At 52.2% G+C, this 14,480-nt stretch overlaps 1 protein-coding gene across 1 annotated transcript; it reads right to left on the reverse strand.

The window, feature by feature from the left end:
- Positions 1-10,965: 10,965 nt before the first annotated feature.
- CHST14 (carbohydrate sulfotransferase 14) lies at positions 10,966-13,122 on the reverse strand. Its single transcript, XM_023619974.2, has one exon. It carries the CDS (start codon positions 12,897-12,899, stop codon positions 11,769-11,771), a length of 1,131 nt encoding a protein of 376 aa, XP_023475742.1. The 5' UTR covers positions 12,900-13,122; the 3' UTR covers positions 10,966-11,768.
- Between the last annotated feature and the right edge of the window lie 1,358 nt (positions 13,123-14,480).

A 14,480-nucleotide genomic window follows, 5' to 3' on the forward strand; every position in this document is an offset into this window, starting at 1 on the left:
TCCTATGGCATATACAGTTATATATTTTTTATATATTATATGAATATATTTTTTAAATGATAGAACTATAGAAAACATGACTTAAACGCTTTCCAGAGCAGATGAGGAAATGAAGAATATTTCATGGACACCATACGTTCAGCCCAGTCTGTCCCCTTGTCTTCAAGACAGTCTGGGCCCTGCACCTCATGATTAGCGCTTATATCACAAGAAAGTCATACCTCAAGAAAGTCGAACACGCTCGCCGGAATAAAACCATTTATATGCTTCAGTCCTCACAATGTGGGAAAGTGACTGTGGACAAATCAAGGAACCATACACTTGGCATCTCCAGAAATTACTAGATAAATTGCTATTTAATTCTGTAGCTGGGAAGCCTCTGAAATTGAATCACTCTGATGCTTGAAGCTCTAACTCGGTCATTCTTCAGAAGAAAATGGGGTGAACTAGAGCAGGAAACATGAAGAGTTATCTGTGAGCACCGGAGCCCAGTGCGTCTCACGCCTGAGTACGTACCCCTGCTAAAAGAGAAGAAAAAACACCCAGATCTCTGGCGTCGACTTGTTACTCAAGTAAGTACGAGACATGAAGCTAAAGATACTCATGCTAATAGTTACCCTACTACTGTGAAGACCAAAATCAAACTACAAATTCAAACAAAATCACAACTGAAAACAACTCAAATTAAAAGCACTAATTTTATGTGATAAATGATACCGTGTTGCTGCCACTGAATTCTGAGCATCTCACTCTGGTGCCCACTGCCAGCGTGCGGGTTCTATGAGTCCAGCACACTTCATTTGACCAGCCTCCCCACCATTTTTCTTTTCTTTTCATATTACCACATTTTACAGACTAGATCTGTCTCTGTTCTTCTATAATTAGAATGGAACCACTTGGGTGGAGCTGGTTGGCACCACCTCTGTCGTAAATGCAAACTTGGAAGCTGAGACGGTGTGGTGCTGCTGGGTTACGAGGCAGTCTTTCACGCCATCAGGAATTCCATATGGTAATTTGCTTAGGTTACCATCGACATTCAAAGTTAGGAGACTCCCCAGATACTTCCTTGGGTCTTAGTTTGACAAAAACTTTCATAGCCTAAACCTGAGGCTCTTCACCTTTTTTTGTACCACAGCCCCCTGTGGTGGTCTGGTGAAGCCTTGGAATAATATTTTGCATAAAATATACATACGATTGCAAAAGAAACCAAGAATATTGAAAATTAGCTATCAAAATACTAAAAACCAAAAATGTGATATTGATATGTGCTTCTTTATGAACACATTAAGATTCTGGTGGCAGGTCTAATAATTCTGTAATTTCTAGATAGTGATGAGTACAATTGATAGCTTGTAATATCTTCAATAACTATAAGGTGATAGAAAATATCTGTGATTTCTATAGATGACAGAGTCACCTACTTTACTAACGTCTTATAAAACTATGAATTTACAATATTTCATAAAATATTCGCTACATTTCAGAAGAGGTTAGGGAAAATAAAGATGCAACTTTTCCCTAAGTTTACCAGTCCCCTGAATTCTGTCCACAGACCCCTAGGGGTCCCAAAGACCCTAGCAAGGACCTTTGGCCTAAAGCTTACCCAAACAAAACAGTTAAAGTTATACACACGAATTCACCATTAGCTGCAGGCTTGCATGATTAAGGAGCTGCCCGCTTACGTGGACCATCCCTCTCTCTCCTTTCACCGAGGGGCATGGCCGGGACTCAAACCAACACTCTTGGCCAGCGGGTCTCTGAACCTCTGTGGCACTGTACCACAAGAAGCTTAACTGTCCTGGCATGATGAGGTTCTTACCTGGATCTTCTCCTTTTACCCTTTTCTCTTCAAGATTCACTACAGGGTGAGGTGTGTGTCCTCCCCTTGGCTCTCGGGCACCCGTCCCTGGGAGGAGTCCCATGTTCCATAACACTCTTGTGTGGCTCCCAAGCTGAGAGGAAAGGCCCTAAAGAGACTCTGCTCATCCCCTGTGAAGACGAAGGTAACTCCCCAGAGCACAAGGACCTCCTTGGTTGTTAGGCAACCAGTCATGAGGAAGGGGGGCCAGGAGACCTCCCGAGCAAGAGACACCCGGCCAGTCATGTGGTTGTCCCCTCTACCCACCCTCTGGCTGGGAAGGGTGAACTGCCCTATGGTTGCTAGGCAACGAGACATAATTTAGTGATAGCGGTACCCAGAAGATTGTTATACCCTTGGTAGTGTGTGGCATGTGGGATGTGAGAGAGAGAGAGAGAGAGAGAGTGTGTGTGTGTGTGTGTGTGTGTGATGTGATGTATCGTTTCCCCTGAAGGTCTAGAAGGCAGCAGAAAAAGTCAAATTTCTGAAACACCAGAACGGGGCTTTTGGGGGTTCCAGCTAGAGCTGACTATGGAGACCCAGGCTTACTGCAGAGTAAGTTGGAGGTGTCCCCTCCCCTGGGATATCCCTCTTTTTCCCACACCAGGTCCTGCCAAAATCTGCTCTCCATTCATGGTCAAGGTGCTAAAAGGGGCTGATAAACGAATCCATCCTAAGACCCCTACTGACAAGACTTCACAGCTGCTCCTGGCACCACAGGGGATGAAGACAGACCCAAGAAGCAAGCTCTCTGCATCCAATCCCGGTTCAGCTTCTCACAGCTCTGTGACAGGCCTCTCTGAGCCTCAGCCTTCATTTCTGCAAAAGGGAGTAGTAAAATCCATCAGAGGGTTACTGGGAACACTCAACGTGAGAGCCAACCTGAATCTAACCATGAGGAAATCACCAGAATGTCCAAACTGAGGGACATTCTGCAAAACAACTGATGTGAATGCTTAAAAATGTCAATGGCATAAAAGATCAAAAAAAAAGGTGGGAGACTGTTTTACAGGAAAGAGACTAAGAAGCCATGACAACTAAATACAGTGCATGATCCTTGATTGGATTTTTTTAAAAAAAAGGTCAAAAGACATTATCTGGACAATTGGGAAAATTTGAATATGGACTTACATAATACTGTTGTATTAATGTAAAATGTCTTAGGTTTAATTACGGTATTGGATCACACAGCAGAATGTTCTTCTCCTTAGGAGATACACTTTGAAATATTTTGGGGGTGAACCATCACCCCCCATGTCTGTAATCTGTTCTGAAATGGTTCAGCAAACCTACATCCACAGAAAGAGAAAACAAATGTGGCAAAATGTAAACTGGTGAATCTAGGACCAAGAGTGTTCATCGTACTATTTTTATAACTTTTTTGTAGGTTTGAACATTCTCAAAATAAAAATAGGAGAAAAGATATACAGACATCTCTTCGCACAGGGCCTGGCACAAAGAAGCAGTTAATAAATGATAGCTTCTTACTATGATTATTTGACTTTTGCATCTCTGTGGGGATGATTTCTTAAACCAAAAGAATGACTGTAGAACAGGGGGATGACAGGATCTGGCATGGGATGGTGACAGGACTCGGGGTGCTGGAGCCTTAGTGGAGCCTCCTCCACTTTGCTGGGCCACTCAAGGGGTGATGACAGTGTTCCTGACACTCTGAGCAGAGAATGACTGGGCCCAGGCTGTCGGCCACGTTTAGAGCCTGGTCTTCAGACTTCTCTGTGGAAGGTAAGAAATTGGAGGTGGAAATGGCAGTTTTAATCCCAGGCGTGGTGGAGGCAGCCTCCCCGGCCGCAGAACTTGGAGAGCAGACGGTACCTTGTGAGAATGAGAAAGAGGTGCTCCTTCCTCTGGGAGACCCAGCCTGAGTCTGAGCACCCGCAGCCCAGCGGCACACAACAGCCCTGATTAATCCCTTCTGTGTAATATTAGCTCCCATTTATTGAGTGCCAGGCATGCTCTGTGATTTACTTTGAAACCTCACAACAACTCTTCAGGATAGATGTTATTTAGCTTGTTTCGGTTGTGGGGAAACAGGCTTGGAAAGGTTGAGAGGCTTGTTGGATTGGCCCATCTAGTAAGTCTGAGCAAGAGAGCAAGGATCTGAATCCAGCACTTCCTGACTCCTAGGCTCTCAGTCTACTGACGCCCTCCAGCCTTCTGTTTGTGCAGTTTTATACTGTGCAAAAACTCCTTTCCTCACGTGGTCTGCAAGTCCCTATAAGGTAGTGAAGGTGACCGGTGAGGAAACTGAGACTTAGAGAAGGGACTTGCTCAAGATCATCAGAGGCTTGTGGCAGACTCTGGACTGAAACACAAAAATTGGGTCACTCTGAGTCCTTAACACCCCAAGGGACTCCCTCCCTAGTAACCACTGGAGGCTGAGACCCATCTCCTCTAGGAAGCCTGGATGGGTCAGGAACAAATGAACTCCGCCCCCTTTTACCTCTGCTTTAGGGAAGCCATTTGATTGCTGAAAGTTCTTCCGTTCAGGGAATTCCCATGGTCACTCCTCAACTCCTGGGCTCCTTTCTTGGTTCTACTTTTCATGACATCTGTCTCTCACCTGGCTATGCTCCTGCCAGTCCAGGTGGCACCCCTTCCCTCCTGTTTGTCAGCATGCCCAGGACCCAGCCCTACCTGGGCCTCTTCCTCCATCTAGGACCCCAAATCTCTACCATTGCTTCTGTAGTGGAACATCTCTCCTTCCAGTCTTCTCCTTTTAAGAAGCACTATGCTAACCAGCAGATGTCCACTGTGACTCCTGATTTCTCTTCCTGCAGAAGTTCCTCTTCCTCTATTCCCCTTGCTGCCATCTGCCCATCCATCCATACATGTTCTCCAAAATCCACCAATCCCTCCATCCATCCATGTGTTCATCCATTCAGTCACACACACACACCATTTACATATATACACACTCACACACACACCTATCTATCCATTCATCCATCCATCCATGTGTTCATCCATTCAGTCATCTGACCTTCTACTTATTCAATCTTTATTGAGCACCTATTATGTACTAAATACAAAGAGAAACAAAGCCTGGCCCTTGTCTTTGGGAAACTCTCAGTCTACAGGGCAGGGACAGACGAGTAACATCATGGGATGAAAGCTCCCCTAGAAGTGTGTAGTAGGGACCACAGAACTTTAGAGGAGGAAGGGGCTAATTGGTCAGTAGCTGAGAAAAGCCTCAGGGAGGGCCAGACATCTGAGCTGTGACTATGAGTCCCCTATCTTGTTCTATTCCTCCTCTGTGCCCATCGCTCCCTCATCCCTCCATCTATTAACTTTATCTGTGGGTTCTTGGGCTAAGGGTAGTCTCAGTGAACAAAAATCAAGGATTCCTCCCCAAAAGTTGCATGGGCTGGCTTTCCTGCTTTAGTTAGGCCAGCTCTCTCTTTCATCTATCAGAACAGCTCTCTTTTTATTACTGGACACTTGCACCCAGGCAGCAGGAGACGCCCCTTCCATGGACTAGCCTGCCACTGTGTCCAGCAGCTTCTGTAGAAGAGGCTCATTAAGGCTTCTCATTAGGGGCAGAAGGTGAGAGGGTCAGGCATGCCTGGGTCGCCAGTGGTCAGCTGACCCCCAGTTCGGCTTAGCTCTTCAACCAGAAAGCCTTGCCCCATTCTCCTGACCCCTGCGCAACCAACCTCACCATTCTTGGGCCTGCCTCAAGTGCCTTCCTTCAGGCAGCCTGTGGCCCTTCACAGCGGCACACTTAGGGGCCAGCCCGATCTCCAGCTCCATGGACACCTCTGCTCTGATGTTTCCTCTGACCAAAGTGCCTGGCCTCTTGGGACTCTGCTGCCCCTGGGGCTCTGGTGGTGTTCCCAGAGGCAACTCAATATCTCCAGGGCTGAGGACAGAGAAATGATCCAGTGGATGCCTGATGACCTCCTGCCCCCTTGGCTTCTGTGAGGTTGAATATCTGGTTCCCTCCAACTGCAAACAGTCACTGAGTCAGCAGGTCTGGGGGCTCTGCTGGGCCAGTGGCAGGAAGGGCACCACAAGCTCTTCCTTCCCCAGCTCCTGAAGCCCTGTTATGTCCTTCTGCCGTCCAAAGTCCCACTGCAAGGCTGAGCTGGCACAGTTTTCTTGTGGGAGGGTTGAGGAGCAGGGGCGACCTGGTCTGACCTTGGTCCTCCTAGTCCCCTCACAATGGCACAATCAGGACTGATGCTGTGATCCTCTTTCCCTCTATGGAGACTCCTCCGCAGATGGGTCCAGGACCAGGCGGAAACAAGCTAAAGAGCTCAGGAGGAGGATGCTACAGAAGACTTGGTACTGCTCTGCATATGGGTCGCTGGAACTTCACTTCCCTCTCAGGCTGCCCCTGGCATTTAAGTCCAGGGGGATGATCACACTGGGAGGAAGCCTGGACTATATCCCCTGGGAGGTCTGGGGCTTCAGCATCCAGACTCAACCTCTGGGTGAGTCTGCTCTTACCTGAAAGGATGTGAGCCTATGAGAGGTGGAAGCTAGGCAGAGGTGATCATCAATATCTACCTAATTAATGACAATGACACAAACCAAAGATAATCAAAACCTGCAATGAATTGGGGCTGGCCCCGTGGCCGAGCAGTTAAGTTTGCGCGCTCTGCTGCAGGCAGCCCAGTGTTTCGTTGGTTCGAATCCTGGGCGCAGACATGGCACTGCTCATCAGACCACGCTGAGGCAGCGTCCCACATGCCACAACTAGAGGGACCCGCAACGAAGAGTATACAACTATGTACTGGGGGGCTTTGGGGAGAAAAAGGAAAAAATAAAATCTTAAAAAAAAAAACAAACCTGCAATGAATTGAGTAAACTGCCAAGAAAAAACCCTGACAATTACAGGATGGGCTTTTGGGCACAGTGATGGCACCTGTCCTCCAATGCCCAAATGAGGGCAGGGGCTTTATTCCTGATAAAGACAGGAGTGACCATGGGGGAAGAGTCTAGTTCAGGATCTCTCAGACATCTAGAGGCTCTTGCATGGCCAACAGCTGTTTTCTGGCTGTTGAAAAGGTCATTATGTCAACTGAACCTATGGGACCAATGTCCATATGTCAGAGTGGCCAAGTTAGGTCTGTGTGGCAGCTGTTGAGGTGCCCTACTCACCTCTCCCTTCAAGAGAACCTGCTGTGAGATGTGTAATTGGCTGACAGTCCCTAGCTGCTCTACATCTTTCCATCTGCCTCAATGTTCGTGTCCCCCGACTTCAGCCCAATGGAGGACTCCTCCAATAGGCCATCTTTGCTCCGAATTCCCCACTGGCCTTGCTGACACTTTCTTAGAGCTGCACTGTAACCTGAGACTCTTCCCACCCAATTCTTCCTTCCCTCTCTCCTTTCACATGTGTCAGGCTCTCCCTGCCTACTCCTGCTCCCCTCCCCCTTTATCCTTCACAGCTGTTTGCTCCTATAAATCTCTTGCGCATCTAATTCTGTCTTGGCATCTGCTTCTCAAAAGACCCAAACAAAAGTCTAGTATATTCATGGTCCGGATCCAGCACTACTGGAAGGTTGATTCTCAGGGTGGGCAAATCTGGGGAATTTTGTAATAGCTGGAGAGAGGGATGTGGACAGAATCACTTGAGCGTTGAGATGGAGGGCTGGAGAAGGGTGCAAAAATCAGAGAAGATGAACACAATGTTCATCAGTAAATGCAATGAGCTGGATAACTTACAATGCACGTTCACTGACGGAGGAGAAAACATTAGATGGTTTTAATCCCAACACCATCATCTCTTTGGCCAAGTCACTTAGGCTTAATTTCCTCATCTATAAAATGGGAATAATTTAGGGGCCGGCCCTGTGGCAGAGTGGTTAAGTTCACATGCTCTACTTCAGCGGCCCTGGGTTTTGCAGGTTCGGATCCTGGACACGGACATGGCACCGCTCATCAGGCCATGCTGAGACAGGCATCCCACAGGCCACAACTAGAAGGACCCACAACTAAAAATACATAACTATGTACCAGGGGGCTTTGGGGAGAAAAAGGAAAAAATCTAAAAATCTTAAAGAAAAAAAGAAAGGGGAATAATTTAACTTACTTTGCTGGGTGGTTGTAAGAACGAAGAGGATGATGCATGTAAAGTACTTAGGAGGGTGCCTGGCACAGGAGCTCTCAATCCAGAGTAGCTATTGTTAATTATTAGTATTTTGCTTTAGGAAAAGAAAGAATGCCTTTCCTCTTGCTTGAAGCCAGGTATGGGCTGGTTCAATAAGAAAAGCACCAGATCCACTCTGGGAGGGGCCCTGGGGGCTTGGCCCCCTCTGGTGATGGGCCCCTGGGAAAGGTAAGTGTTCTGCATGCACCCAGGGGGGAGGGTCAGCTGCTCCACTCAGACCTTGTTGCTTCTGGCTGAGGGCCTGTGTGGGACCCTCCTGGAGGGAGGGGACAGAGGTGGGAGAGAGAAGGGGAGGGGAAAGGACCTCAGAATTTAAGGTGAGGTGGTTTTTGGTCGGTAGCTTCAGATAGGATGAAAAATGGATCAGAATTGGAGCCTGGAAGTGGAGTCAGGGTCCAGGCCTGGAAGGCCAGGCTTTGGGCTCCTCCTCTTTCCTTTGTTCATCGCCCTCAGCTGGTGAGAGAAGTTAAACCACTGCCAGCCCCATCCCGCTGTGCCCAGGAGGACTGGGTTGTCCATGATGGAGCGAGTTCTAAAGTGGACCCTTGTCCTCACAGGCGCCAGGCAGTGGCGAGGGCTTGGCCGTGTGGGGATGAGAGCAGACCCAGTAAAAAGGGGGCAGTCCAAGAAGACAGACAGGTGTTCAGGCCTGAGAATGCTCCTGTCCTTCCCCTGGCGACCCAGAGCCTGCCACACACCCCCAGCTCTGGCCTGATTGTCCAGCATAAGACAGGCCCCAGTTTGGCTAGCTGGACCCCCACAACTCTCTGCCGTCTCCTTCTCAGCTGCTTTTAAGAAGCCCATTTTCCTGAAAGGAAGGGTAGATGACAAAGTAAGTTCCTCAGGAGCTGACTCTAGGGAAGAAAATGACACTAGGTGGCAGTTTATCTCAGCAGTCCGTCTCCCTCTTACCTCCAGCCCTCCTCCCCGCACCACACGTGTTGCGTTCTGGCTGTCAGGATGCTCTGCGGCCTGGCACTCTTTTCTGCCTGGGAGGAGAGTAGCCAATAAGCTAACCACATTAAGGACTTCATTTGTCTCCCACTCCTCCAGGGCAGGGACTGGTAAATGTCAGCTGGGCTGAATTGGATTCTCTGCAAATGAAGGAATGAAAGAACTGAGGGAGAACGGGTGCAAACCCCCTACATACAACCTCATCCACCCCTCCTCCTCTTCCTACTCCTATTCCCTCCTCTCTCCACCCCCACCTTCCACAGTCCCCCTGTTGGGGGCGGGATACTTACTCTCTCTGTGCCAGATTCCGTGTCTGTAAAACAGAATAACACCCGTGGTATCGGGCTGTTGTGAGGTTTAAGTGAGATGAGGTCAACATAACAGCTGGCCCAGCATTTTCTGGGTCCCGCGCTGAAGGCCCTTGTGAGGGGGATGGAGTAGCTGCTGTGGGTCTGGGGAGGCAGTTCCTGGCCAAGGAGGAAGAAGCTAGGGGCAGGGTGGGGATGGGGGGCTTCCAAGGGGACGGAAGCTCAGAGGAGGACTGACTGGTTGGCAGAGGAAGTGAACCCACGCGTCAAAGGGGCTCTGCCCAGAGGCAGCTCTGGTCTCTATCGCTGAGTGGACACAGTGTCCTGGCTTCTCTCCTGTCCCCACAGGCTCCTGGTGGATCAGGTGTTCAACTAGCATTTCAAAGAACATCCATTGAGCCAGGTACTGGGATGGGCCTTTTTACTCGTTTTGTCTATATAAGACAGGTGTTATTGTTCCCATGATACAGTGGGGCACTTGGGGGCTCAGAGAAGTGGTCAGCCAGCTGGTGAGAAGTAGAGGTGGGGCTTGTTTGGTCTGGTGATTCCAAGCACAGTGCTCTCTGTCCTGCAGTAAGATGTACACCTTGGTTCTGCTGGGCCATCTGCATGCCTACTGTGTGCCAGCCCCTTGGACTAGGTTCTGGGAATGTCAGGTGAACAAGACAGACACAGTCTCAACTTCACACAATTCACAGTCTCATTTGGGGAGGCTGACAAGTAATGGGGCAGTTACAACACAGCACGCTAACTGCTATCTGAAGTGAAGTCCCCAGACCAGGCGACCTTGAAGAGGGGCATCTGACCCAGACAGGTGATCAGGTAAGGTCTCCTAGTAAGTCATGGCAGAGAACCATGAGTGCCCCTAGAAGCCCCACCCCCCAAATTCCTCCTCCCAAATCAGGGCAATAGCAAAGTTAGGCATAAGTGGCATCTGCAAGGGGGCCCTTCCCACCTCCCTCCCTCACTCCCTCTGGCACCGCCTCTCACCAGTGTCTCAGGTCCCTGAAGTATAGGTGTTTCCACTGTGGGTGTATGAAATAGACCAAGAGGGCAGAGCCAGCTCTGGCCTTGCATCTCTCCTATGGGCACAGCAGGTGCAGCCACTCCGTTCCCCATCCCCTGGTGGGCCTGGGATCTCAGAAGAGCAGTGGGGGAACAGGTCACATTGAGGCCTATCCTCTACTGCCCTGACCCTATTCCTCCCACATAGCCCACAACTTCTTCTGGAACTAAGTTGGCAAGAACCTGTCCCTCGCTCAGCTTCCCTGCCTTCCTTGTAATTCTCAATGCCAGGAATAACCTCCCTTGCTCACATGATGACCTCCTTTTTCATCTGGGGGCCTCCTCAATCAAGAAGTATTCCTGCCTAGGAGGAGAAGGAGTTGACGTCTCATCCCGGCCCCCTGCTTCGGGAATAATCCCTGTAGGTGTGCTATGGACCTGGGGCCATTCCTAAAGGGGCTGGTCCATTGGTGGCATCCTAGAAGCTGAGTCTGTGATCTGGCACGGCCTATGGGAAGCCCCCAAAGGCTCCATGGCCTGGCAATGGCCCACTGGACTGGCCTAAGCAAGTTACCCTTTGTCTTTCTTTCTCTTTGTCTCACTTTCTCTCCCTGAAGCTCCCGCTCCTTACCTGGGAAAACAGACACGGAGACTTGCTGGACCCACAGGAGCTCAGAGGGAGAATCAGAGACAGAGACGCTGACTTTGTACACAAAACAGCTTTATTAAAAATTCAGCTATTAATAAAACAAAGGCTTCACAAGGGTTCTATCAAAAAGTACAAATTTTAAATAAATGCGTCAGAAAACTGGTAACCAGATACACCAACCAGTCACAACCTTGAGGGAAGGGAGGAGGTGCGCAGAACCCCAAGAAGAGGCTAGGCGCAGGGGTCTTTGGATGCCTGTGGGCCGGGTCCTGGAGCTACCAGGCAAGGGCCCTGACAGTTTTCCTGTCCTTGGAAAAATGGGTCTTTACTTGTCAAGTGTAGGAAACTCTCAGTCTGAAGCAGAAAGGCACAGAAGTCATTGATAAGGCACGTGTGACTCCAGCCCTTAGGCACACAGAGTGGATGAATGGGCAGTCAGAACCATAGGGCTCCCGGCTCTGGCTGTGCTCCTGATTGGTGCCACCTCTGGGTTTGGCCCCAGCTTAAATTAAGGTGGACCACGTGGACGGCATAATCCCTGCAGCCAGGGGCCTGGAGTCGGTCTTTAGAACAGATGTGTTTGTTGCTTCACTGGCAAACTGGTGTCTGGCCCCGCCAGGGCAAGAAGGATCACACTGGCCCCCAAGGAATCCCCTCAGTGGGGACACCAGGCCTCCTGTCCAATCCTGTTCACTGAGCCACTGTGGGCACCCACCTTAGACAAGGAAATCCTTGGCATCTAGGCATCTGGAGAAGCCCCAGACCCCAGAGCCAAGGTTTCTCTGGATGGCAGGCAGCGACCCGAAAAGCTGGCATTGTCGAAATCAGTCTCCAACAGCTGCTGGCCCATACCCATGGTCATTGGTGGCAGGCCTCCCTGGTGACATTAGGCAGTGGGTAAGCGAAGAGGGAGAAGTCCAGGATGTACTTAGGTAGCACGTCCTGCAGCAGGGCCCGGGGAGCACTGCACAGGTGGTAGTGCAGGCTTTCAGGGCTGGCCGGCCGGTACCAGGACTGGCGAGCTGGGAATCGCACATGGGGTGGTGCCTGCACCCACTCCAGCACCTGGTTGGCATCAGCCTCCAGCCTCTCATAGGAGCCTACAAAGTCATAGCGCACCGCACAAGGCTGGCACAGGTGGTACACGGGCATCCAATGCTCATTCATGCGCTCAGGGTCCTCGTCCACCAGGTATCTCAGAAACTCCGGGAAGGTGACATCATCCCCTGCGGGGCTGGGGCCCGCTCCAGCCCTGTACCGCCGCACGATCTCAGCGCCATAGCGCTGTTGGTACTCTCGGATCTCGCCAAACTTGTTGCGGTAAGCAGAGAGGAGGCGCTCCAAGGGGTCCCGCACAAACAGGAACTTGAAGTAGTGCTGCAGGCGGTAGCGAATCTCCTCAGGCCGCAGGTCTGCTAGGAACACCAGATCATTGCGGTGGTCCATCTTGAGGCGGACGTCCACGCTGTCCAGGACGCCGGCCAGCACCTTCAGCACCCGCTTCCAGTTAGAGCAAGCCACCTTGGGGACGTAGCAGTACAGGAAGCGGTAGCGGTCACTCACGAGGATGTGGCGTAGCAGGGTGCGCCGCTGCCCCACTGGCAAGTCCCAGGGGTCCCGCGGCATGCCTGGTTGTCCGCACACTGCCCGCAAGGTCCGATTCCGGACGTCCTGCCTCACCTGCAAGTCCGAGTCCCCAGCATCCAGGGACAGCCTCCCAGGCCTGAGGACTGTCCCGCGCCAGGCCACACCCTCGCGATTTGGAGGGTGCAGGGGAAGGGGCTTCATCTCGGCCAGGATGCCCCGCTCGATCATGAGCAGCAGCCCGCTGGAGGCCACGATCACCGCGAACATCAGCATGGACGGCAGCAGCAGGGGCGGCCCCCCCAACCCCGCCCGGGCCCTGCCCAGTGGGGGCCGCCTCAGCGCCCGGCCCAGGGGCTCGGCGCCATTTGGGGCTGCCAGCGGGGTCAGCGGGCGGGGGAACATGGTGCTCCCGGGGTGGGGGCCTGCGCGGGCAGCCCGATCCGAGGGCCGCCCGGGAGGCGGGCTCGGGCTGGGGGCGGGAGCCGAGGGTTGGGCCCGCAGCGCCGGGCGGGGGTCGAAGAGGGGAGCGCTGGCGGGAGGGTTGGCGCGCGCGGGGGTGGCCGGCTCCCGGGCTGCGGCGCCGGAGCGGGCGGCGGGCGGGCGGGCGGGCGCGGCGAGGGACCAGGGCCGGATGTCCCGCCCGGCAGCTCTCCGCCCCCAGCCCCGCCGTGACACAGGCGCGGGGGCGGGCCCAGGCCGGGGGCGGGGAGAGGGGCGGGCGTCCCTGCAGGGAGCGGGCTACCAGGGAGCGTGCAGACCCCTACCCGGGAGAGGGCGCCTGAACCAGGGCCGCCCTAGTCCTCCGGGCTTCGGGGACAAAAGCTCGCAAGGCTCTGAAGGCAGAAAAGACCCGGGCCGCGGCGCCCTCTCTTGCGCAGCGCGTGCCCTCAGGGAGCTGGACGGAGAGGGCCTGCGCCCAACACCCTGCCGCTCGCTCCGGCCTGGCCGAGCCCTTCCTCCCGCGGCGGGTCCCGAGGCTGGGGCCCCCCGCAGAGCTCTCCGCGAGTCCAAACTTTGGAGAGGCCCGTCTCTCTCGCTGGAAGCAGAGTCCCCAGTGTGCTCCCCCTGCCCACCCTGTCCTGCCCGCTCCAGTAAAGAGGAACAAGACTGTCGAGCACTGACCAATGGCTCATCTCCATGGTGACCCTTAGATTTAACAGTACGTGGTGGATTACAGTGTTTATCCACTGGGTAATGCTGAAATGTCTGGAAATGGAATCTTCTCCCCTCATCTGCCTTCCCTTCCCCAGGTCTGGAGAGGTGGGATACCTGGGACACTCTCTGGTGAGAGGCCAATGACAGGTCGGTGCCTTCTGACCACTGGTGTGGCCGGCACACGTTTTGAAGGGTGAGGGGCTGGGGGCACAGAGCAGGAGCCTTCTTTGCCTGGAGCCATGTGCTCAACAGCCAGTGACGTAGGCTAGAGGCAGCTATGGGAATGCCTGTGCCCACCTGAACTGGGCACCTAGCTAAGCATCCAGACCTCACCCTGTTATGTGTGGGAGCCAGTGAGGCTCTGAAGCAGAGTAGTTATGCGATCAGAGTCCACAGTTACCAAGGCAGGTGTCTGTTCAGTGTCTTGTATTCTCTCCTTCAGTTGTTACAGTCGCCCTGTGACTAACATCCTGGGAGGTAGGTACTATGGGCAATCGCACGGTACAGCTGAAGAAACAGAGGCTCAGGGAAGCTGAGACTCTCTCTGGATCGGTCTGATTCTAAAACCTAAGTTCCTAATTATGATCCTTCAGAGATTAATGGAGTACAAACATGGAAGGGTGGGAAGAGAGGAAGCAGCTGACCCCAGGGAGTGATGAAATAGGAGAAGATGCCAGAGGCTTTGAGTCTAGTGGGAGAGTGGAGCTACCACTGATCAGATGAATTCAGAAAGGATGAGGGGCTCTGAGGGATGAGCCGAAGCTAGAGGGCTCATGGGTTTCCCCCAAGCCCCATCCTTGTAATGTGAGAGCACAAAGGATGAGCAAG

Source organism: Equus caballus, chromosome 1, assembly GCF_041296265.1.
Source record: "Equus caballus isolate H_3958 breed thoroughbred chromosome 1, TB-T2T, whole genome shotgun sequence".
Classification (NCBI taxonomy): domain Eukaryota; kingdom Metazoa; phylum Chordata; class Mammalia; order Perissodactyla; family Equidae; genus Equus; species Equus caballus.